Source organism: Callithrix jacchus, chromosome 9, assembly GCF_049354715.1.
Source record: "Callithrix jacchus isolate 240 chromosome 9, calJac240_pri, whole genome shotgun sequence".
NCBI classification, from domain to species: domain Eukaryota; kingdom Metazoa; phylum Chordata; class Mammalia; order Primates; family Cebidae; genus Callithrix; species Callithrix jacchus.
Genome location: NC_133510.1, coordinates 115,009,865 through 115,033,671, shown reverse-complemented (window position 1 = coordinate 115,033,671; position 23,807 = coordinate 115,009,865). Strand labels below are relative to the sequence as shown.

At 41.7% G+C, this 23,807-nt stretch overlaps 1 protein-coding gene across 9 annotated transcripts in view; it reads left to right on the top strand.

Moving 5' to 3' along the window:
* The window catches only part of NAA25 (N-alpha-acetyltransferase 25, NatB auxiliary subunit), an 87,222-nt gene that overhangs the window by 3,828 nt on the left and 59,587 nt on the right, over positions 1-23,807 (top strand). For 8 of the 9 annotated variants that reach the window (XM_054238895.2, XM_002753022.7, XM_035257665.3 and 5 more), the window contains exons 2-6: positions 9,725-9,810; positions 11,831-11,969; positions 16,011-16,129; positions 21,817-21,891; positions 23,619-23,726. In XM_054238895.2, the coding sequence (XP_054094870.1) occupies positions 9,725-9,810; positions 11,831-11,969; positions 16,011-16,129; positions 21,817-21,891; positions 23,619-23,726 (527 nt within the window). The remainder of the gene's footprint in view (positions 1-9,724; positions 9,811-11,830; positions 11,970-16,010; positions 16,130-21,816; positions 21,892-23,618; positions 23,727-23,807) is intronic. The other variant, XM_078337327.1, reaches the window with a different exon arrangement.

Sequence of the window (23,807 nt, the reverse complement as noted above, 5' to 3'; positions counted from 1 at the left end):
GCCTTCTTTCATTATTCTTTTTTTTGAGACAGGATCTGGCTCTGTCACCCAGGCTGGAGTGTCTTGGTTCACTGTAACTTTCACTTCCCAGGCTCAAGTCACCCATCCTCCTCAGCCTCCTGAGTACCAGGACAGCAGGTGGGCGCCACCATGCTAATTTTTGTAGAGACAGGATTTCACTATGTTGTTCAGGCTGGTCTTGAACTCCTAAGCTCAAGCAGTTTGCCTGCCTTGGCCTCCCAAAGTGCTGGAGTTATAGGCATGAGTCACTACACCCTGCCCATTATTCTTCATTTTAAAATGTTTCAGTGGTTATGGATTAGGGAACAGAAGGGATGGAGGGAGATAATAAATATCGGATTCTGTTTTGTTATGCAGCCTCCCCCCCATACTTTTATTTGTTTTTATTTCTTTTTTTTTTTATTTCACCCTCATATTTTTAAATAATTGGAAGTGGAACTGATGGTCAGGTATAGCACTTAATAAATCTGTATAGAATATAGAAATTGCTAGGTCAGCAAATTGCATAATAGAGAAGGTTCAAAGTAGAAATAATATTTGCATAGTCTTTAGAATATAAGCACATACAGGAATAAGATCTCTTATTTAATATGTTGTACTGACCTGCAGTCTTGGACTAGCCTGGATTAGGTATAGTGTATTTTCCAGTGTGTGACAATCACTTCTTTGGTGAGTTAGGACATTTCTCTTGGGTGCCTGACTCAGGTAATTATTCTACTATAGTTCATAGTTTAGGAGTTCCTGACCTCTGATGGTGGACCGATACTGCTCTGTGGCCTGTTAGGAACTGGCTGCACAGCAGGAGGTGAGCAGCAGGGTGTTGCCAGGGAGAGCATTACTGCCTGAGTGCCACCTCCTGTCAGATCAGCTCATAGAAGTAGGAGCACAAACCCTATTGTGAACTGTGCATGTGAGGGATCCAGGTTGGTGCTCCTTATGAGAATCTAATGCCTGATGTCTGAGGTAGAATAGTTTTATCCTGAAACCATCCCTCCCTGCCATCTGTGGAAAAATTGTCTTTCATGAAGCCTGTCCCTGGTGCCAAAAAGGTTGGGGACCGCTGCTCTAGTCCATTAATAAAAACTCTCAAATCCTCAATCAAAAGTGGTATTTATTCTGACCTCCTGTTGGACAGTGTGGTAGCTTTTTGAGTCTGGTTTTATTTTGCCTCAGAAGAGACAGGGTACCTTGGTGAGTGAAGACTATCTCGCCTTTCTGTAGAAAAGTCACTTGCCACAACCTATATTTTTCTATTCTGAAAATATGACCATTTAAAAAGCCCCAACTTACCAGAACTTGTTTCAGTGGATCTGGAACTTCCATCACCATCTGATAGCTGAGACCACCTCTGAGACCCACCTTGCTCATAACCAAAAGAGTCCCTGTTGGTCTTTTGCCCTGGAACTGTGACATTCTGGATTATTTTTGTGTTCAGGTATGGCCAACAAGTATACAAGGCTGGGCATGGTGGTTTGGCTGGGCGAGGTGGTTTACACTCGTAATCTCAGCATTTTGGGACGCCAAGGTGGGTGGATTGCCTGAGGCCAGGAGTTCGAGACTAGCTTGGCAAACATGACAAAATCCCATCTCTACTAAAAATACAAAAATTAGCCAGGTTTGGTGGCAGGTGCCTATCACCTCATCTACTTGGGTGGCTGAGGCAGGAGAATTGCTTGAATCCAGGAGGCGGAGGTTGTGGTGAACTGAGATTGCATCATTGTACTCCAGCCTGGGCAACAAGAGCGAGACTCCATCTCAAAAAAAAAAAAAAAGATGCTAGCACTTATTAGAGAAATAGTAGGCTAGTACCAAGCTGACACACTTTCTCCTTAATGTAAAGGAAGTATTAGAAAAGAGATTAACTTTTTGACTGTGAGTATTATCTAACTTTTTGGCTGTGAGTATTATCTAGGGCTGTCTGTAAGAACTAAAAACATTTCATTTGGAGTGGCACTCCCCCATGCTTTGCAAAATATTGCTTTAACCAGTTTATCTTGTTGCTTCTATTGCCTGATTTGTGGATGGCTGCTTTTGGCTGACTCCTTTTTTTTTTTTTTTTTTTTTTTAAATTTGAGACCGAGTTTTGCTTTTGTTACCCAGGCTGGAGTGCAATGGCGCGATCTCGGCTCACCGCACCCTCCATTTCCTGGGTTCAAGCAATTCTCCTGCCTCAGCCTCCCGAGTAGCTGGGACTACAGGCATGCACCACGATGCCCAGCTAATTTTTTGTATTTTTAGTAGACACGGGGTTTCACCATGTTGACCAGAATGGTCTCGATCTTTTGACCTTGTGATCCACCCACCTCGGCCTCCCAAAGCGCTGGGATTATAGGCATGAGCCACCGCGCCTGGCCTGACTCCTTTTATTAAGGGAACAGCACCATTCTTCAAGGCCAAACTACAAATACCCTTGAGTAACTTTTGAAAAACTTACTAAGAGCTGGGCGCAGGAGGCTGAGGCAGGAGAATTGATTGAACCCAGGAGGCGGAGGTTGCAGTGAACTGAGATCATGCCATTGCACTCCAGTCTGGGTGACAGAATGACACTCCATCTCAAAAAAAAAAAGAAAAAAGAAGACAGACTTAGGATATGGTTTTTATTGGATTGTTTTCTCCAAGGACTACTTAACTTATGTTACTGATTTAGTATTGTAAAATGAAAATAAATTTTCCCAAGGGACTTAGCAACCAATTAATCACAGTCTCCTAGGTGTCCAGGAAAGGGAGCCTGATACCTGGCTGAATATGGTGAAGTGTTTTAAATGCTTTCAGGTGAAGAAACAATCACATTGATAGCAGTGCAAGAAAAGAAGGTTGCTGTAAATCCTTGTGGGAGCCAATGCAAGAGCGTAGTGCCCCAGGCCCTGATGGAAACAAGAAAGCTGTCAGGACCTGAAGCTCATCTCTGCTTTTCACTGTGTGTCTATTCTTTTCTTTGCTTGGTTCTTTGTTTTTTTTTTTTTTTTAAGACTAAGTCTTGCTCTGTTGCACAGGCTGGAGTGTAGTGGCACAATCTCAGCTCACTGCAACCTCTGCCTCCTGGGTTAAAGTGATCTCATGTCTCAGCCTCCAAAGTAGCAGAGATTACAGGTATGCGCCACCATGCTCGGCTAATTTTTTTTTTTTGTAGAGGTGGGGTTTCACCATGTTGGCCAGGCTGGTCTTGAACTCCTGACCTCAAGTGATCTGCCTGCTTTGGCCTCCAAAAGTGCTGGGATTATAGGAGTGAGTCATGACGCCCTGCCTGCTTGGTTCTTCAGATTGTTTTTTCCTGCTTACTCATCAACTTACCCAGAACCCAACATGTTGGCTTTTGTAGCCACACCAAGCTGTGGCTGGGGAAGGGAGGGTTCATTAGCCTCACCCCATAGGCTTAATCTCTCTAGATTTTCCAATAAAGGTAATTGACTTTCTTTATTCTTACATAAATGCTATGTGAATGAAGAGTCAAGAGACAACTCTTCTTCTTTGTTCCACATCAATCAACTTGCATCCCCGAAAGTTTCTTCCAAATAGAAATTTTGGAGCTGCCACTGGTAACCTCAGACTTAAAATTTTTGTTATTTTCCAACTGAGGTTCCTTGAAACTTACTGACTCTGGCTTTCAGTGTTCTAGTTACTGAGTACCAGGAGGAAACCTGATTTACCCAGCTTGGATCAAATGTCCACCCCGGGTGGGCTGCAGTTATATGGTCTAGACATGATTATCTAGTCCTAACCCTTCAGCAGGGGCACTGGAAACCATTCCCAGACAATAAGGCATGGGCAAATAGGTACATTATATCAGAACCTTGTCAACTACAGAGGGAAAGGGAAAAATACCCTTATAGTCCTACCTCTGGTCTGATCCATTTATGGGCAGACCTTCAGAGATGGATCTCATCAAAGACGTTTACCCTTTGAGAAGGCTTCAAGATGGGTTTTGTGAACCTGGAACCTTGCAAGATCATTGAGTTAGTAGTAACTTAGAACTGATTCTGAATGAGATTGGCATCAAGTTATGAGGAAGAGAGGGTATCGTTTATTGAGCTGGTTTGTCTTTGGCAGGTAGTTTATAAGGACTGTCAGCTGAGCTAAGGATTTAAGAAAACTGATATGTAGGCCAAGATCATGTGCTTTTAGATTTCTGTTATTCTCCAGTGCCTCTCCAGAATATTAGGTCTTTGACCTTCCTCTCTAAATTGTGATTCCCTAGAGTAAGGCTTTTTATCTTTTATCTAGCATTATTGGTGCTCATCAATGTTAGGTGCATTGAAGAGATGGAACTCATGCATTCTTGTGACTAAGTTTTAGTTAAGTGTTCATTGCAGAAATATTTAAACTGTATTGTAAAATGACAGTTTATTTCTGTTATTTGGGACACTCTGAGCTACCAGGGTCATACATTATTTTACGTTGTCTGTGCCTTTGCTGATTTGAGACCTTGATGAGCAAAGAGGAACCTGGTGGTGGTAGACGATTGTGAACTGGCCTGCATTCAGTCATCTTTGCATATTTAGAATTGACAACTACTGTACTGTTTCCCATTTATAATGCTTCTCATTTTTCTTCTCTGGAAATGAATCTGCTCTTGTAAAAAAAATAATAGACTGTTTTTAGAGCAGTTTTAGGTTTACAGAAAAATAAGTAGAAAATACAGTTTCCAGATAATTCCTCTTCCCATCCCCATGGTTTCCCTTATTATTAACAAGTTGGATTCATACATGTTTGTTACCATTGCTAAGCCAACATGATACATAATTGTTAAATAAAATCTATGTAATAGTTTAGGCCTCATTCTTTGTGTTGTGTATTCTATGAGTTTGACAAATGTATATATCCACCATTATAGAATTATACAGAATAGTTTTAGTGCCCTAAAAATCCCCCATGTTCCACCTATCCATCCCAACACCCATCCTCTGTCAGACACTGGTTATTTTACTATCTCTATAGTTTCACCCTTTCCAGAATGCCATGTAGGAATTATATAGTTTATAGCCATTTCAGATTGGCTTTTTTTTCCCCCTTAGCAATATGAATTTAAGGTTCCTCCATGTTTTCTTTTTTTCGTTCTCTCTGTTTTTTTGTGCTTGTTAGCTCATTTCTTTTTTTTGAGATGGGTTTTGCTCTGCCACCCAGCGTGGAATGCAGTAGTGCAATAATAGCTCACTGCAACCTCAACATCCTGGGCTCAAGCAAACCTCCCAAGTAGCTGGGACTATAGGCATGTGCCACCATACCCGGCAAAGTTTTAAATTTTTTGTAGAGATGGGGCCTTACTGTGTTGCCTGGGCTGGTCTTGTATTTCTGACTTAAATGATCCTCCCGCCTCAGCCTTCCTAAGTGCTGGGATTGCGTGAGCCACTGTACCCAGCCTAACGCAATTTCACGGTGGGTCTCCATGTTCCTTAAAATTTGAAGTGTATCAGCCGGGCATGGTGGCTCATGCCTGTAATCTCAGCACTTTGGGAGGCTGAGGTGGGCGTATCACTTGAGGTCGGGAGTTCGAGACTAGCCTGGCCAACATGGTGAAATCCCATCTCTACTAAAAAGACAAAAATTAGTTGGGCATGGTGGTGCACACCTGCAATCCCAACTATTCAGGAGGCTGAGGCAGTAAAATCGCTTGAACCAGGAGGTAGAGGTTGCAGTGAGCTGAGATAGTGTCACTGTACTCCAGCCTGGGCAACAGAGTGAGACTCCGTTTCAAAAAAAAAAAATTGAAATGTATCGTGCATTTCAGTAGTTAAACCGCCACTCCAAATCCCCCCAAACCAAATAAAATCCAAATAACCCAATTAAAAAATAGGCAACGGGCCTGAATACATATTTTTCTGAAAGAAAGAAAAGACATAATAATTGCCAATGAGTACATGAAAAGGTGTTTAACATTGTAAATGTCAGATAAATGCAAATAAAAAATGCAATGAGATAGGATGGCTGTTACAAAAAGGACAAGAAATAATTGTGGCAAGAGTGTGGAGAAAAACAACCCTTGTATACTGTTGTGAATGTAAATTGGTACAGCTATTATAGAAAACAGTGTGGAGGGTCCTTAACAAGATAAAAATAGAACTACCACATGATGCAGCAATCTCTCTGCTGGTTATATACCAAAAATGAATGACATCAGCAACTTACAGAGTTGTATCTGCACTCCCATGTTTACTGCAGTATTATTCACAGTAGCCAAGACATGAAATAACCTGAGTGTTCATTGATGATGAATGGATAAAGAAATGGTGGGATGTATATACAATGGGTTATTACTGAGTGTTAAGAAAGGAGATACTGCCGTTTGTGACAACATGGATGAACCAGAAGATCATTATGCTAAGGGAAGTAAGCAAGACACAGAACGAAGAATACTATGTTATCTTGCTGGTAGAATCTAAAAAGAGTTGAATACATAGTAAGAGAGTAGGACAGTGGTTACCAGGGGCAAGGAGGAGGGGAGAAAATGGGGAGATATAGGTCAAAGTATACAAACTCAAGGTATGTGGGATGAGTAAGTCTAATGTATAACAGGACTATAGTGATAATATTGTACTGTATACTGAAAATTTGCCAAGAGTTTATTTTAAGAGCTCTTATCACACAGAGTAAATGTGTAATGTGATGGATATAGTAATTTGCTTCACTGTAGTGATTATTTCCCTATATACAGGTTTATTAAAACATCATGTTCCTGGTTGTGGGTGACTCATGCCTGTAATCCCAGCACTTTGGGAAGCTGACATGGGAGGCTCACTTGAGGCCAGGAGTTCAAGGCTGCATTGGGCCATGATTGGGCCACTATACTCCAGCCTGGATGACAAAGTGAGACCTCATCTCAAAACAACAACAAAAAAACATGTTGTATACCTTAAACATACACAATACATTTTTTTGGGAAATGGATACATAGCTTTGAGAAACCTAAAAGTCAAGTGTTCTTCAAAGTAAGTGCTAATTACTATTTTAACAAGAATGTTTTAAAATACTATTTTCGGCTGGGTGCGGTGGCTCACACCTGTAATTCCAGCACTTTGGGAGGCTGAGGTGGGTGGATCACCTGAGGTCAGAAGTTTGAGACCAGCCTGGCTAACATGGTGAAACCCCATCTCTACTAAAAATGCAAAAATTAGCTGGGTGTGTGGTATGTCCCTGTAATCCCAGCTACTTGGGAGACTGAGGCAGGAGAATTGCTTGAACCCGGGAGGCAGAGGTTACAGTGAGCTGAGATTGTGCTACTGTACTCCAACCTGGGTGACAGAGTAAGATCTCATCTCAGGGAAAAAAAAAGGGCCAGATGTAGTGGTGCAGTGGCTCACTCCTGTAAATCCCACCACTTTGGGAAGCCGAGGTGGGTGGATCACGATTTCAGGAGTACAACATAATGACACCCTGTCTTTACTAAAAATAACAAAAATTAGCCAGATGTGGTGGCAGGCACCTGTAGGCCCAGCAATTGGGGAGGCTGAGGCAGGAGAACCACTTGAACCTGGGAGGTGGAGATTGCAGTGAGCCAAGATCCTGCCATTGTACTCCAGACCGGGTGACAGAGCAAGACCGTCTCAAAAAAAAAAGTACTATTTTCCCTACATCCTTGCCTACTCCTGTTATTATTGGACTTCATTCTTTACCTCCCAATTTCCTCCCCACCCCCCAGATGGAGTCTCACTGTCACCCAAGCTAGAGTGCAGTAGCACACAAGGTGGAGTGCAGTAGCATAATCTTGGCTCACTGAAACCTCCACCTCCCAAGTTCAAGCGATTCTCCTGCCTCAGCCTCCCAAGTAGCTGGGACTTCAGGCGCATGCCACCATGCCCGGCTAATTTTTGTATTTTTAGTAGAGATGAGGTTTCACCATGTTGGCCACGATGGTCTCGATTTCTTGACCTTGTGATCTGCCTACCTCAGCCTCCCAAAGTGCTGGGATTACAGGCGTGAGCCATCATGCCTGGCCCCACCACCTCCCAATCTTATGGGTAAAACCTCTCATTTTTTTCCTCAGCAAATTATACTTAACTCTGTGGCAAAGTCAGTACTCATTAAATATATCTTATTGAAGGAACATAGTCTACTTGGTAGATTTGAGGCTTGAATACTATAAAGGCTACTTTTTGGTTTTTATTTTAATTTTTAAATAATTTAAGATTTTGGTGACTAAACTCATTAATTATCCATAGATAAAAAGATGAATGTAATCTGATCTAAATATGAATAGTCTTGAATCTTAACTAAGGACTAATATAGCATAATTATACTGCTTGTAGATGAGAGATGACTATGGGGATGTAAGTTTGTATTCTGGACCATCCTAGCTATTTATAGTTAAAATTACATCAGTGATATTTTTATTTATTAAAAAAATTTTTTAAATTAAAAACATAATGCTTTTGGCCGGGTGCTGTGGCTGATGCCTGTAATCCCAGCACTTTGGGAGGCTGAGGTGGGTGGATCATGAGGTCAAGAGATCGAGACCATCCTGGCCAACACAGTGAAACCCCATCTCTACTAAAAATACAAAAAAATTAGCTGAGCGTGGTGGCATGTGCCTGTGGTCCCGGCAACTCGGGAGGCTGAAGCGATAGAATTGCTTGAACCCAGGAGGCGGAGGTTGCAGTGAGCCGAGATTGCGCCACTGCACTCCAGCCTGGTAACAGAGCAAGACTCCGTCTCAAAAAAAAAAAAAAGACGCTTTTTTGAATCAGGGTCTCACTCTGTTGCCCAGACTGGAGTGCAGTGGCATGACCATAGCTCACTGTAGCCTCAACCTTCCAGGCTCAAACGATTCTCCTACTTCAGCATCCTGAGTAGCTGGGATTACAGGCACATGGCAACATGCCTGGCTAATTTTTCTTCTAGAGACAGGGTCTCACTAAGTTGCCAGAGCTGATCTCGAATTCCTAGGTTCAAGTGATTCACCCACCTTGGCCTCCCTAAGTACAGCCACTGCACTGTGCCCATGATGTTTAAATTTTTTTGTTTTATTATTTATTTTATTTTATTACTCTTTTTTTACACAGAGTCTCACTGTGTTGCCCAGGCTGGAGTACAGTGGCATGACCTAAGCTCACTGCAACCTCTGCCTCCCAAGTTCAACCAATTATTGTGCCTCAGCCTCCTGAGTAGCTGGGACTACAGGTGTGCATCACCACTTCCTGGCTAATTCTTTTAGTTTTTTTTTTTTCTTTTTTTGAGATGGAGTTTCGCTCTTGTTCCCCAGGCTGGAGTGCAATGGCGCGATCTCGGCTCACCACAACTTCCACCTCCTGGGTTTAAGCAATTCTCCTGCCTCAGCCTCCCAAGTAGCTAGGACTACAGGTGGGCACCACCATGTCCAGCTAATTTTTGTATTTTTAGTAGAGACGGGGTTTCACCATGTTGACCAGGATTGTCTCAATCTCTTGACTTCATGATCCACCTGCCTCAGCCTCCCAAAGTGCTAGGATTACAGACATGAGCCACCACGCCCAGCCTAATTTTTGTAGTTTTAATAGAGACAGGGTTTATCCATGTTGACCAGGCTGGTCTTGAACTCCTGGCCTCAAGTGATCCACCTGCCTTAGCCTCCCAAAGTGCTGCAATTCCAGGCATGAGCCACCATGCCCAGACTCCATGATGTTTTATATAGCAAATTAAGACACTTTCCAAAACATCTCATATCAGTTGGTGCATGTTTTATGTTTGTTGTTGAAGGAATATAATAACTGTCACATAATTTGTTTTTACATAGATTATCTTGACAATGGTAATAATAAAATGGCAATTCAGCAAGCAGATAAACTGTTGAAGAAACATAAGGATCTGCATTGTGCTAAGGTAACTTCGTTTGCCCTTCAGTTACTTATATTTGGCGGCTTATATTTGTAATTCCATACCTTAAAGAGAAAGGATGTTAAATCTCTTTACTATTTGTGTTTTTTCTTTTTTTGAGACGGAGTTTCGCTTTTATTGCCCAGGCTGGAGTGCAGTGGCATGATCGTAACTCACCACATCCTCTGCCTCCCGTGTTCAAGCGATTCTTCTGTCTCTACCTCATGAGTAGCTGGGTTTACACATGCTACCACCACGCCCAGCTAATTTTGTATATTTTTTAGCAGAGATGGGGTTTCTCTTTTTTTTTTTTCTTTAAAGATGGGGTTTTGCCATGTTGGCCAGGCTGGTATAACGCTTCACCTTAGGTGATCTGTCTGCCTCAGCCTCCCAAGGTGCTGGGATTACAGGTGTGAGCCACCGCACCCGGCTTGAGATGGGGTTTCTCCATGTTAGTCAGGCTGGTCTCAAACTCCTGACCTCAGGTGATCCTCCTGCCTCGGCCTCCCAGAGTGTTGGGATTACAGGCACGAGCCACTGCACCTGGCTATTTGTATTTTTTCTCGGTACTTTTTAGGTCAGTTTTTTCCATGGTCACTTACATGCCACAAGTGATACTTCCTTTTTTTTTGAGTTGGAGTTTTGCTCTGTAGCCCAGCTGGAATGCAGTGGCGGGATCTCGGCTCACTGTAATCTCTGCCTCCTGGGTTCAAGCGATTCTCCTGCCTCAGCCTTCTGAGAAGCTGGGACTACAGGCATGTGCCACCACGCCTGGCTAATTTTTTGTAATTTTAGTAGAGACGGTGTTTCACTGTGTTAGCCAGGATGGTCTCTATTTCCTGACCTCATGATCTGCCTGCGTTGGCCTCTCAAAGTTCTGGGATTATAGGTGTGAGCCACTGTGTCCGGCCATGATATTTCAATAAAAGCTTGCTGTTTATTTATTTGCATATTACTTACTTAATTTAACTATTTTATCTTCACAGAATCCTTTTAAGCAATATTGTGCACTTTTTTTTTTGAGACAAGGTCTCTATCACCCAGGCTGCAGTACAGTAGCATATCTATGGCTCACTGCAGCCTTGGCCTTCTAGGCTTAAATGATCCTCTCATCTCAGACTCCCCTGTAGCTGGGAATACAGGGTATACCACCATGCCTGGCATTTTTTTTTTTTTTGAGATAGGTTCTCTCTCACTCGGTTGCCTAGGCTGGACTGCAGTGGCATGATCACAGCTCACTCAACTTCGACCTCCTGGGCTGAAGTGATCCTCCTACCTCAGCCTCTTGAGTAGCTGAGACTACAGATGTGCACCACCATACCTGACTAATATTTAAACTTTTTGTAAAAATGTGGTCTCACTATGTTGCCAAGACTAGTCTTGAACTCATGGGCTCAAGCAATCGTCTCGCCTCGGCCTTCCAAAGTGCTGGGGTTACATTCCTGAGCCACCACACCTGGCCTGTTGTTTTTCTTCAAATTTTTTCTATGGATAAAATGTAGAAAAAATTTTTATCCTCTGTTGCCTAGGTTGGTCTCAAAGTCTTGGGCTCAAGCGGTCCTGCTGACTTAGTCTCCCATAGTGTTGGAATTATAGGCATGAGTGCGCCATCCCAGGCCTATTGTTTGCTTTTTTTTTTATCTGAGACAGGATTTCATTCTGTCGCCCACGCTGGAGTGCAGTGATGTGATCAACCTCCTGGGCTCAAGTAGTCCTCCCATCTCAACCTGTCAAGTAGCTGGGTGCATGCCAGTGTACCCAGCTAATTTTTTATTTTTTGCAGAGATAGAGTCTCATCATGTTGCCCAGACTGGTATTGAACTCCTGGGCTCAAGTGATGCGCCCATCTTGGCCTCCCAAAGTGCTGCAATTATAGATGCGAGCTACCACACCTGGCCTGAAACTCGGTTTAGTATATCAGCAAACCTAGGCATACCTTAACACTTGTGCTTTCAGATCGGCTTTCTTTGGTTCATATTTCTTTTTCTGTACTTTTAAAAAGTGATTTTTCTTTTGTTACTATCAGGTTTTAAAGGCAATTGGTTTACAGAGAACTGGAAAGCAAGAGGAAGCCTTTACTCTGGCACAGGAGGTGGCAGCCCTTGAACCCACAGATGACAACTCACTGCAGGCACTGACTATCCTTTACCGGGAGATGCACCGACGTACGTTTCTTTCTTTTTGTTGTTTTTGGATATTTCTGATTGAGTTATCTGTTTGTCCTTTGACAAATTTGTCACCCATGATTTGAAAGAATGACGTTAGGTAGAATAACACATTAGCCAGGGTTTTTGAGAACTGTAGATAGAAAGGATAGTTTACAAGCATTAGGATCCTTCAATTGGAATGAGGATTAAAGTGACTTCATTTGTGATATTTTGATTTCCTGAATGGAGACCTCACCCTTATTTTCACTTTTTAATATGGAAAATGTCAAGCAGATAAAAGTAGAATATAATAATAAACTCCATTGTTCTCATTATCCACCTTCAGCAATTAACACATGGCCCATTTTATTTTGTTTACACCCTTTCCGCTGCCAGGTTAGTTCAGAGCATATCCTAAGTAGTCCATCATTTCTTCTGAAATAAAGGTTTTTATTGTTGATTTCTTAAATATTTTATTGTGAAATAATGCGTATTTTTCATAGCACATATTAAAAAAGAATCTGTGTAACATATCAATAAATTTGGTGTATAATAATGAAAACTCATGAACCTACCACCTAATTTTTGTTTTTTTTTTGAGACAGAGTCTCACTCTGTTGCCCAGGCTGAAGTGTAGTGGCGCTGTCTTGGCTTACTGCAACCTCTGCCTTCCAGGTTCAAGTGATTCTCCTGCCTCAGCCTCCCGAGTAGCTGGGACTGCAGGCACACACCACCATGCCCAGCTAATTTTTTGTATTTTTAGTCGAGACTGGGTTTCACCATATTAGCCAGGATGGTCTTGATCTCCTTACCTTGTGATCTGCCCGCCTCAGCCTCCCAAAGTGCTGGGATTACAGACATGAGACACCGGGCCCGGCCTAATTTTTTTTTTTTTGAGATGGAGTCTTGCTCTGTCACTCAGGCTGGAGTGCAGTGGCTCAATCTTGGTTTACTACAACCTCTGCCTTGGGTTCAAGTGAACCCAAGATTTTTGTATTTTTAGTAGAGATGGGGTTTCACCATGTTGGCTGGGCTGGTCTCAAACTGCTAACCTCCTGAGCAGCTGGGACTACAGGCGCATGCCACCACGCCCAGCTCATTTGTGTGTGTGTGTGTGTGTGTGTGTGTGTGTGTGTGTGTGTGTGTTTAGTAAAGATGGGGTTTTCATCATGTTAGCCAGCATGGTCTGGATCTCCTGACTTCGTGATCTGTCTGCCTCGGCCTCCCAAAGTGCTGGGATTACAGTCTTGAGCCACAGTGCCCCCTACCACCTAATTTAAGAAATGGAGCATTTTGGACACGTCTTTGTAGCAATGTGTAAGAAAAAGAGAGAAAAAATAAAAATAAAAATAAAAGAAATGGAGCAAAAAAAAATAAAAAATAAAAAAAATAAAAATAAAAAAAAAAAAAGAAATGGAGCATTGGTTGGGTGTTGTAGCCCATGCCTGTAAATCCCAGCACTTGGATGGCCGAGACAGGCGGATCATTTGAGGTCAGGATTTTGAGACCAGCCTGGCCAACATGGTGAAACCCCATCTTTACTAAAAATACAAAAATTAGCTGGGCATTGTGGTGTGCACCTGTAATCTCAGCTACTCGGAAAGCTGAGGCAGGAGAATTGAAACCTCCACCTCCTGGGTTTATGCAATTTTCCTCCCTTGGTTTCCTAAGTACCTGGGATTATAGGCATGTACCACCATGCCCAGCTAATTTTTATATTTGGTTTTTATTTTTTTTGAGATGGAGTCTCACTCTGTTGCCAGGCTGGAGAGCAGTGGTGCAGTCTTCACTCATTGCAACCTCTGCCTCCCGGGTACAAGTGATTGTTCTGCCTCAGCCTCCTAAGTAGCTGGAAGTACAGGTGTGCACTACCATGCCCAGCTAAGTTTTGTATTTTTAGTAGACATGAGGTTTCACCATCTTGGCCAGGATGGTTTCGATCTCTTGATCCGCCTGCCTTGGCCTCCCAAAGTACTGGGATAAGAGGTGTGAGAGAGCTACTGTGCCTGGCCGATTTTTGTATTTTTAGTAGAGATGGGGTTTCACCATGTTGGCTGGGCTGGTCTCAAACTGCTAACCTCATGTGGTCCACCTGCCTTGGTCTCCTAAAATGCTGGGATTATAGGCGTGAGCCACTATGCCTGGCCTCCTCAATCAATCTTAATTCTCCTTTTACCTACCAAGAGTTACTTGCTATTCTGAATGTTTTTTATTCTCTTGCTTTTCTTTTATGTTTATTACATTTGTTTCTCTTAGTAATACATTATTAGTTTTGCTTAATTTTAAACTTTATGTTAGTGGATCTGTACTATATGTTATTGTATCTATACTGTATGTATTCTATGACTTGAATTTTTGATCTAATAGCCAAATGACTGTAGTTAATTCATTTTTATTACCACAAAATGTTTCATTGGGTAACTACATTACAATATTTAGGATTGGAATTGTGAAGTTATGGGATAAGTGTATGTTTAGCTTAAAGAAAGATAATGTCAACTTCTTTTATAAATAGAACAGCCGTTTTTTTAGTTCTCATTGCTTCACATGCTTGTCAACACTTGGTATTCTTTCTCTGTTCATTCATTCAGATACCTCAGATTGTAACACTTGGTATTTTTAACCTTGAATATTTTCACCGATTTTTTTTTTTTTTTTTTTGAGACATGATTTGGTTGTGTTGCCCAGGCTAGTTTTGAATTCCTGGGCTCAATCAGTCCACCTGCCTCAGCCTCCCAAAGTGCTAGGATTATAGGCATGAGCCAGTGTACTCAGCCTCGATTTTGTTTTTGATTGTTAAGAAAGATAAAACTTAAGAGTTGAGGTATTATATCTGAATATTTAAGGGTTATATTGATTTAGGGATATAGATTCTTCTCCAGTGTTTAAAAAAAAATCATTTACTCCACACATGTTGTTGGAATGTTTCTCTATGACTGGTATTCTGTCAGAGTGAAAGATAAAAGATGTACTTTGGGCTGGGTGTAGTGGCTCATGCCTGTAATCCCACCATCTTGGGAGGCTGAGGTGGGTGGATCACCTGAGGTCAGGAGTTTAAGACCAGCCTGACCAACATGGAGTAACCCACCATTTCTACTAAAAATACAAAATTACCTGGACATGGTAATCCCAGCTGCTTGAGAGGCTGAGGCAGAAGAATTGCTTGAACCTGGGAGGCGGAAGTTGTGATGAGCCGAGATTGTGCCATTGCACTCCAGCCTGGGCAACAGAGTGAAACACTGTCTCAAAAAAAAAATTCACTTTCTGCTGTCATGTCACTCATAGTCTATAAGGAGAACTAGATCAATAGAGAGTGTACTACGCTGTGTATTAATAAATGCTGCAGTTTAGCCTGGGCAACATGGTAAAACCCTGTCTCTACAAAAAATAAGGCAGTCGTGGTGGCATGTACCTGTAGTCCCAGGTACTTGGGAGGCTGAAGTCAGAGAATCACCTCAGCGTGGAAGGTCGAGGCTACAGTGAGCTGTGATTGTGCCATTGCACTCCAGCCTGGGCAACAGAGTGAGACCCTGTCTCCAAAAGAAAAAAAGGCTACAATATACTTATTTATATAAGATTCCAAGATGGGAGAGGGAGGCAGTGATCAAATTGCAGTGGAGGAGCAGAGATGGTATTTAGGGAAAGTCTTACAGTTCAGCTTACATTTGAATTGGGTCTTGGCTGATGTTCACTGAGTATAAAAGAGAGGAAAGGAGAATTCAGGCAGAGGGATGAATGTAGAGGCATAGAGGTATGTATGATACAACCCAGAGAATCTGGTGGAACAGATAGTTTGTGGCTACATGATAAAGTGCTGAGGGAAAGAGGAGACAGAAGCTAGTTCCTAGAGGGTCTTATATGTTGTAAATGTTATGAGGAGGCTTGACTTATTCCATGCTTCATCCAAATACCACCTAACCAAGAGATGAGTGATGATTAGATGAGGCAAAGCAGATACTTCTTCCATAATAATAGGAGACATCTATTTCTGCCAAATAGGAAGAATGCCATTAGAATTTTCTTGAAGTATAACTTAAATCTTATTTCTCTTTATCTTAGCGGAGTTAGTTACAAAACTTTATGAGGCAGCTGTGAAGAAAGTTCCCAATAGTGAGGAGTATCACTCTCACCTCTTCATGGCCTATGCCAGAGTGGGTGAATACAAGAAAATGCAACAGGTAATTTGATCCCCAAACCTACTGGGCTATGGGATTTACTATTAGAGGTAAAAGTCTCTTTCGTGTGATTTAACTGCACTGCACTGCATCTCTCTCTCTCTCTCTCTCTCTCTCTCTCTCTCTCTCTCTCTCTCTCTCTCTCTGTGTGTGTGTGTGTGTGTGTGTGTGTGTGTGTGTGTAGAATTGAATTTATGGATTTTTTTGTGTGGAGTGGAGGTCAGTCGTTTTCATTATGTGTTTAAAGTTGAACTATTACTCAAGTTCTTTAAATGTTTTATTTGGGAATAAGTTGATTGCTCTTTTGTGGCCTGATGGTATGTTTTGTTTGGTTTTGGTAATTCAGCTTCAGATTGTCCCACTGCATCAGATTGCTGATAAATTTTCAGAAAATGGGCAGATATACCAGAGCAAAAAATGAACTACTATGGAAAGAGTAACTTTAAAGTTTACATCTAATTTGTTTAACTCTTGACAGCTTGCTAAGATTTTTGAATCCACCAGGGGAAAAATCTCTGTTGCCTGGGATTTTTAATTAATTTTTTGTTTTTTTTTTTGGCCTGAGACAGCTTATTTGCTATACTAGCTACCATGTTTTAGGTATTCTTTACAAACATCTGAAGGAGTCTCATTTGAACACATTTGATAGGTTGTGGGTAAAGCTGACATCTCGGAGAAGTGAAACTGTCACCATTAAGCCTATAAATGGTTATGATATCAAGCGTTTTTTTTTTTGAGATGGAGTTTTGCTCTTGTTGCCCAGGCTGGACTGCAGTGGTGCGATCTCGGCTCACTGCAACCTCCACTTCCTGGGTTCAAGTGATTGATTCTTCTGCCTCAGCCTCCTCAGTAGCTGGGATTACAGGTGCACACCACCACACCCAGCTAATTTTTGTATTTTTAGTAGGCATGGGGTTTTACCATGTTGGTCAGGCTGGTCTTGAATTCCTGACCTTGTGATCCGCCCATCTTGGACTCCCAAAGTGCTGGGATTAACAGGCATGAACCATTGAGCCTGGCAAGTTTTTGTATTTTTAATAGAGACAGGGTTTTACCATGTTGGTCGGGCTGGTCTTGAACTCCTGACCTTGTGATCTGCCCGTCTTGGACTCCCAAAGAGCTGCGATTACAAGTGTGAGAGCCACCGTGCCTGACTCATTTTTATACTGTCATTGTTGCTACTTAAGGAAGTTACAGTTTCTTGGTTTAAGGATGTTTATTTTGAGTGTGGAATGTCAGTCTGAGGTAGTAGGTATTTCACAAATTTAATGTCATGTTTCATATGGATGTAGGTTTTTGTTTGATTTGCTCACTGATGATTTTCCTTTGCCTAGGATAGCATCTGCACAATAATTATTTGTTAAGCAAATGAATGATTTGTATATATTGGTAGAGGTAGGAAGAAGGGAAACTTAAGAGCTGCTGCTGCCCCAAATTACATCTCTGGCTGGTGATATCTAAAACCACCATAAATGAGTAGCTAGTTACTCATATGGTGATAAGACTTTCCTTTTTCTGTAAATGACATTCCCATTCTGAGTCACCAACTTAGATCCATGTTTTTAAACTTGTCTGTCATAAAAATTTTTCTGTTGGTTGGGCGCAGTGGCTCAAGCCTGTAATACCAGCACTTTGGGAGGCCGAGGTAGGTGGATCATCAGGTCAAGAGATCGAGACCATCCTGGCCAACATGGTGAAACCCTGTCTCTACTAAAAATGCAAAAAAAAAAAAATTAGCTGGGTGTGGTGGAGTGTGCCTGTAGTCCCAGCTACTTGGGAGGCTGAGGCAGGAGAATTGCTTGAACCTGGGAGATGGAGGTTGCAGTGAGCCGAGATTGTGCCACTGCACTCCAGCCTGGCGCCTGGCAACAGAGCAAGACTCTGTCTCAAAAAAAAAAATTCTGTTTCAGCAGATTATCAGAGCCTGCAAAATCATAGGGTATGGACATGAAATTTTGGCATTGCATTTTATTTTTTTTTTATTTATTTTTTTGAGATGGAGTTTCGCTCTTGTTACTCAGGCTGGAGTGCAATGGCGTGATCTCAGCTCACCGCAACCTCTGCCTCCTGGGTTCAGGCAATTCTCTTGCCTCAGCCTCCCGAGTAGCTGGGATTACAGGCGCGCACCACCATGCCCAGCTAATTTTTTGTATTTTTTTGAGTAGAGACGGGGTTTTACCATGTTGACCAGGATGGTCTCGATCTCTTGACTTCATGATCCACCCGCCTCGGCCTCCCAAAGTGCTGGGATTGGCATTGCATTTTATATTAAAAATTTATATTCTGATGCTATATATTTATCTCTGTATATCATACTAAAAATGTTTTCCCATATTCTCAAGTAAAATGGATTTTGTAACTTTAATTTTATTTATTTATTTTTGAAAATTTATTCATTTTTTGTAGAGATGGGATTTCGCCATGTTTCCTGGGCTGGTCTGGAACTGCTGGGCTCAACAGTCCTCCTGCCTCAGCTTCCCAACATGCAGGGATTACAGGCATGAGCTGCTGTGCCCAGCTGGTTTTCTAACTTAAAAAAAAAAAATTATTATTTTTTCTTTTGATTGTAAAGGCTTCCTAGAGATGAATGGAATTTCCTAACATTTTTCATTCCATACCTGTGGAGTATTTGTACCCCAGTGTTAGAAGCAGGTACCTCAAGCCATCTTAGACTCTCCTATCCTATATGTCCTTGTTGTCTCCAGATCATCTTCATTCTGTCTCTGCTGTATCTTTTTTTTTTTGAGATGGAATTTCACTTATGTTGCCCAGGCTAGAGTGCAGTGGTGCAATTCTACCCCACTGCAACCTTCACCTCCAGGGTTCAAGAGATTCTCCTGCCTCAGTTCCCCAAGCAGCTGAGATGACAGGCACTTGCCACCATGCCCAGCTAATTTTATTTCTTTTGTTTTTTTTTTTTTTTTGAGACAGAGCTTCGCTCTTGTTGCCCAGGCTGGAGTGCAGTGGCGTGATCTTGGCTCACCACAACCTCTGCCTCCCTGATTCAAGCGATTCTCCTGTCTCAGCCTCCTGAATAGCTGGGATTACAGGCATGTGCCGCCACCCCTGGCTAATTTTGTATTTTACTACAGACAGGGTTTCTCCATGTTGGTCAGGCTGGTCTCGAGCTCCTCACCTCAGGTGATCTGCCTGCCTTGGACTCCCAGAGTGCTGGGATTACAGGCTTGAGACACTGCACCTGGCCCTAATTTTCGTATTTTTAGTAGAGACAGGGTTTTACCACATTGGCCAGGCTGGTCTCAAACTCCTGCCTCAGCCTCCTAAAGAGCTGGGATTATAGGCATGAGCCACCATGCTGGGCCTCTGCTGTATCTTTCTAGGTCTCTTTTCTATTTGATCTACCCCATCCTGGTTTCATGCCTCATCACCTCACCTTTTCTTTCTTCCTGTTGTTTCTTCACAGTAACTGCTAAGATGCTATTCCTAGAAAAGTATAGATTTATACATATTACTTCTCTATTCTGTATAGACTCTTTTTTAATACCTTACAACCAAAGTATCTTGGTTTACCTTTCAGCGTTTTTCCTACTTCTGGTTTTAGCCAGACATCCTCCTTGTTCTTATCAACATAAATCCCTTGACTTTCTTTAATTGTTTTTTGTTCAGACTTGTTTTTTTCCTACTTTGAGTTGATTCACTTGCCCATTCACCTCAAATATTTGTAGTTTTATATGGATCTTTACCATACCCCATCTCCCCCACCCCCCAGATGTTCTGTTTAACCTTCAAAGTCATCTAAAAGATGGCTACTTTGGAGGTGTGTTAATGATAAAGCTCCCCTCTCTATGTTCCTTTAAAGAAAAAAAAGGTAAGGGAAAGAACAACTTTGCCTTCCTAGGAAACACCCTAGCATGGTGTTTTGCATAGAACATTTGTTTATTTATTTTGAGATGGAGTTTCACTCTGACACCAGGCTAGAGTGCAGTGGTGCAATCTCAGCTCACTGCAACCTCCAGCTCCCAGTTCAAGTGATTCTTCCGTCTCAGCCTCCCAAGTAGCTGGGACTACAACCATGCCCCACCATGCCTGGCTAATTTTTGTATTTTTTAGTAGAGATGGTGTTTCACCATGTTGGTCAGGATGGTCTTGATCTCTTGACCTCATGATCCACCCGCCTCGGCCTCTGAAAGTGCTGGAATTACAGGTATGTGCCACTGTGCCCAGCCAGAACATTTATTTTTATTATTATTTTTTAAAGTTTGAGATAGGGTTGGTCTCTGTTGCCCAGGCTGGAGTGCAGTGGTGTCATCACAGATCACTGTAGCCTTGACCTCCCCGGGCTCGGGTGATCCTCCCACCTCAGCCTCTTGAGTAGCTGGGACCACAGGTGCATGCCACCACACCTGGTTAACGTATGTGTGTGTGTGTGTGTGTGTGTGTGTGTGTGTGTGTGTGTCTGTATGTGTAATTTGTAGAGACAAGATTTCACAATGTTGCTCAGGCTGGTCTCAAACTCCTTGGTCTCAAGCGATCCTCCTGCCTCAGCCTCCAAAAATGTTGGGATTACAGGCATGAGTCATCATGCCTGGCCTAGGACATTGATTGATTGACTGATTGATTGGAGACAGAGTCTCACTCTGTTGCCCAGGCTAGAGTGCAGTGGTGCAGTCTCTTCTCACTGCAATCTCTGCCTCCCGGGCTCAAGCAATTCTGTCAGTCTCCCGAGTAGCTTGGATTACAGGTGCCCACCACCACACCCAGCTTATTTTTGTATTTTTAGTACAGATGGCTTTTCTCCATGCTGGCTGGGTTGGCCTCGAACTCTTGACCTTAGGTGATCTTCCAGCCTTGGCCTCCCAAAGTGCTGGGATTACAGGCATGAGCCTCTATGCCTGGCCCAAGACATTTATTTTTATTGCTAAATACATTTCAGTCTTTTATGTATTTGTCTTCTCCCTCGCTTTTAAGTGCTTTTGGGGCAGGGACTCAATCTTTGTATCTTTGACAGGAATAGATAGTTTCTTTTACTTCATAGGCGCTCCATATAATTTTTGAAGTAGATTGGCAGTAGGCAAAAGATTAAAAAACATATAAAAATTAGCTGATGGAGTTCTTAGCATCAGTTAGTAGTTGGTTGATTTAAGACAGAATCTCAATCATGCTTGAATAGGTCTACTTTATTCCTTTTTAAAAGTGTTTCTGCTTTTAAGCATTTGCATATTTTACATTTCGTAATGAAAGATTTCAGTTCTAATTACTGGAATCTTGAGGGAACCTTATTTTCCTAACCTAACGAAGAATTTTTGAATTATGACATGGTAATAATTTCCTATTGACGTTTAAGTGTATTCTCTGGGCTTGTTTATTTGTTTTTACTAATAACTGATTAGTATGGTATTTTTAGTAAAGTTTATCGATGTACAATTACGAGCCAAATGTTTTGTTTGCTTTGTAGTCTTCTAGAACTATATAGGATTGCAGTGAATTCTAGAAATATTGGACTTTAAGTTTAGAAAAATCTGGTTCAGAAAGTGAAATATCACTCATAATATGAAAATTCACCTTTGTGATTACTGCTATTACTCTAGCCATCAAGTCACTAGGCATTTACACTGACTGAGATATGTAAATACCTTCCTATTCTCCTAAAACTTTCTGCCATGTATCTAGATCATTAATTGCCCTCTGTATGGTGTTTTCTAAATAAAATATTTATGATTCTCTTTCAGGCTGGCATGGCTCTATATAAGATTGTCCCCAAAAATCCCTACTACTTTTGGTCTGTGATGAGCTTAATTATGCAAGTGAGTATGGCATTCAGAATGGGATTGAGGTTTGCTTTTATGTTTTATGTAGTCATTGTCCTCAGTGTGCCTTCTGAGCTTATTTTAGACAAGATCCTGCTCTGTCTGTCACCCAGGCAGGAGTGCAATGGTGCAGTCATAGCTCACTGCTGCCTTGACCTCCTGGGCTCAAACAATCCCTCTACCTCACCCTTCCAGGTAGCTGGGACTACATGTGCATACCACCTCACCTGGCTAATTAAAAAAAAAGCAACTTTTTTTGTAGACACAGGGTCTTGCTCTTTTGACCAGGCTGGTCTTGAATTCCTGAATTCAAGTAGTCCTCCTGCCTTAACCTCCCAAAGTGCTGGGATTACAGGCATGAGCATCTGGCTGTGAACATAATCATGCATCTGGCTGTGAACATTTTGTGTAATGTGTTGCAGCATGTCAAACAGGGACTTTATGTGTTGTCAGTTGAGTTAGGGATTTTGAGTATTTATGAGTTGGTATATCAGTTTATTTGTGAAGCATGGACTGTATTTCCCCTGAATCTCTGATCTGTTTCAAGCATGAGCCTTGAAATGTTTGATATTCCAACTTGTGGTTTGCCTTTAAGACAATATTGTTGGTTAGTGAATGCTCATTGAACTGGGTGACCTTCTTTATTACTTCTCCTTTCTGAGCCTCAGTTTGCTCTTTTGCAGAAAGGAGACAGTTCTCTCCCAGGGACCAAGAGATTCTGTATAGGAGAAGATGAGGAGGAAGTAATTAAAAGTAGTGATTAAGAATGGAGGTTATGGGGTCTGCCTTCATACACTAGCTTTACCACATGTCTTAAAGATAGTTGTTTGAGGAAACTCTTAGCCTTAATTTCTTTTTTTTTTTTCTCCCCTGTTGTCCAAGCTAGAGTGCAGTGAACTCAGCTTACTATACCTCCTGGGTTCAAGCGATTCTCATGCCTCAGCCTCCTGAGTAGCTAGGATTACAAGCATGCACCACCACATACACCCAGCTAATGTTTTTTTCTTCTGTAGTAGAGACTGGGGTTTTGCTGTGTTGGCCAGGCTGTTCTCAAACTCCTGGCCTCAAGGAATCCACCTGTCTCAGCCTCCCAGAGTGCTAAGATTACAGACATGAGCCACCGCCCCTAGCCTAACCTTAGTTTCTTTATAAAATAAGCATAATACATTGAAAGGTTTTTTTTTTTTTTTTTTTTTTTTAACAAGGATTAAGTGAGTTGTGAGCAGAATCTGGTGTTATTAACTTTATTAATTTCATGTGTTAATTTTAGTTACCAATTTAAGGTATCTAGCTACTAGTAAACTGTGTAATAGAAGGAATTGGCATTTCTCTCTTTTTCTAATATGAACATCTTAAAGATACCTGGAATGCTTTCCTCTTCAAATACCTGATAATACTCATTATATATAATAAACAGTATAGACATGTTCTCTCTTTACGTACTTCTAGAAAAATGTATAAATAACCTACTTAAATGCTAGGTTGTATTGTAGGAAGCTCAGTATTTCAAGAACAAATAGGATAATGAATCTTGAGTAAGGAAATCTTTTATAAAGGAAACCACTGTCTAATGTACTTCCTTGGCAGGGAATTCAGATTAGGTCTGATATTTGACATGGTGGATTGGTAATTATGTGCCCAAGTCACAGTAATGGTCTGCATGTTAATATAAATAGTGCAAGCAGGGGAGAAATTAGAATGAAATGTTATTTTTCTTCTTTCAGTCTATATCGGCACAGGATGAAAACCTCTCAAAAACAATGTTTCTGCCCCTTGCTGAGAGAATGGTAGAAAAAATGGTGAAAGAGGACAAGATAGAAGCCGAGGCTGAAGTGAGTATTTTAAGTCCTAGTTTTGTGTTTTCATTTTTTTGCTAGTGCTACAATATTATGTTACGATATTGTAAACTACTG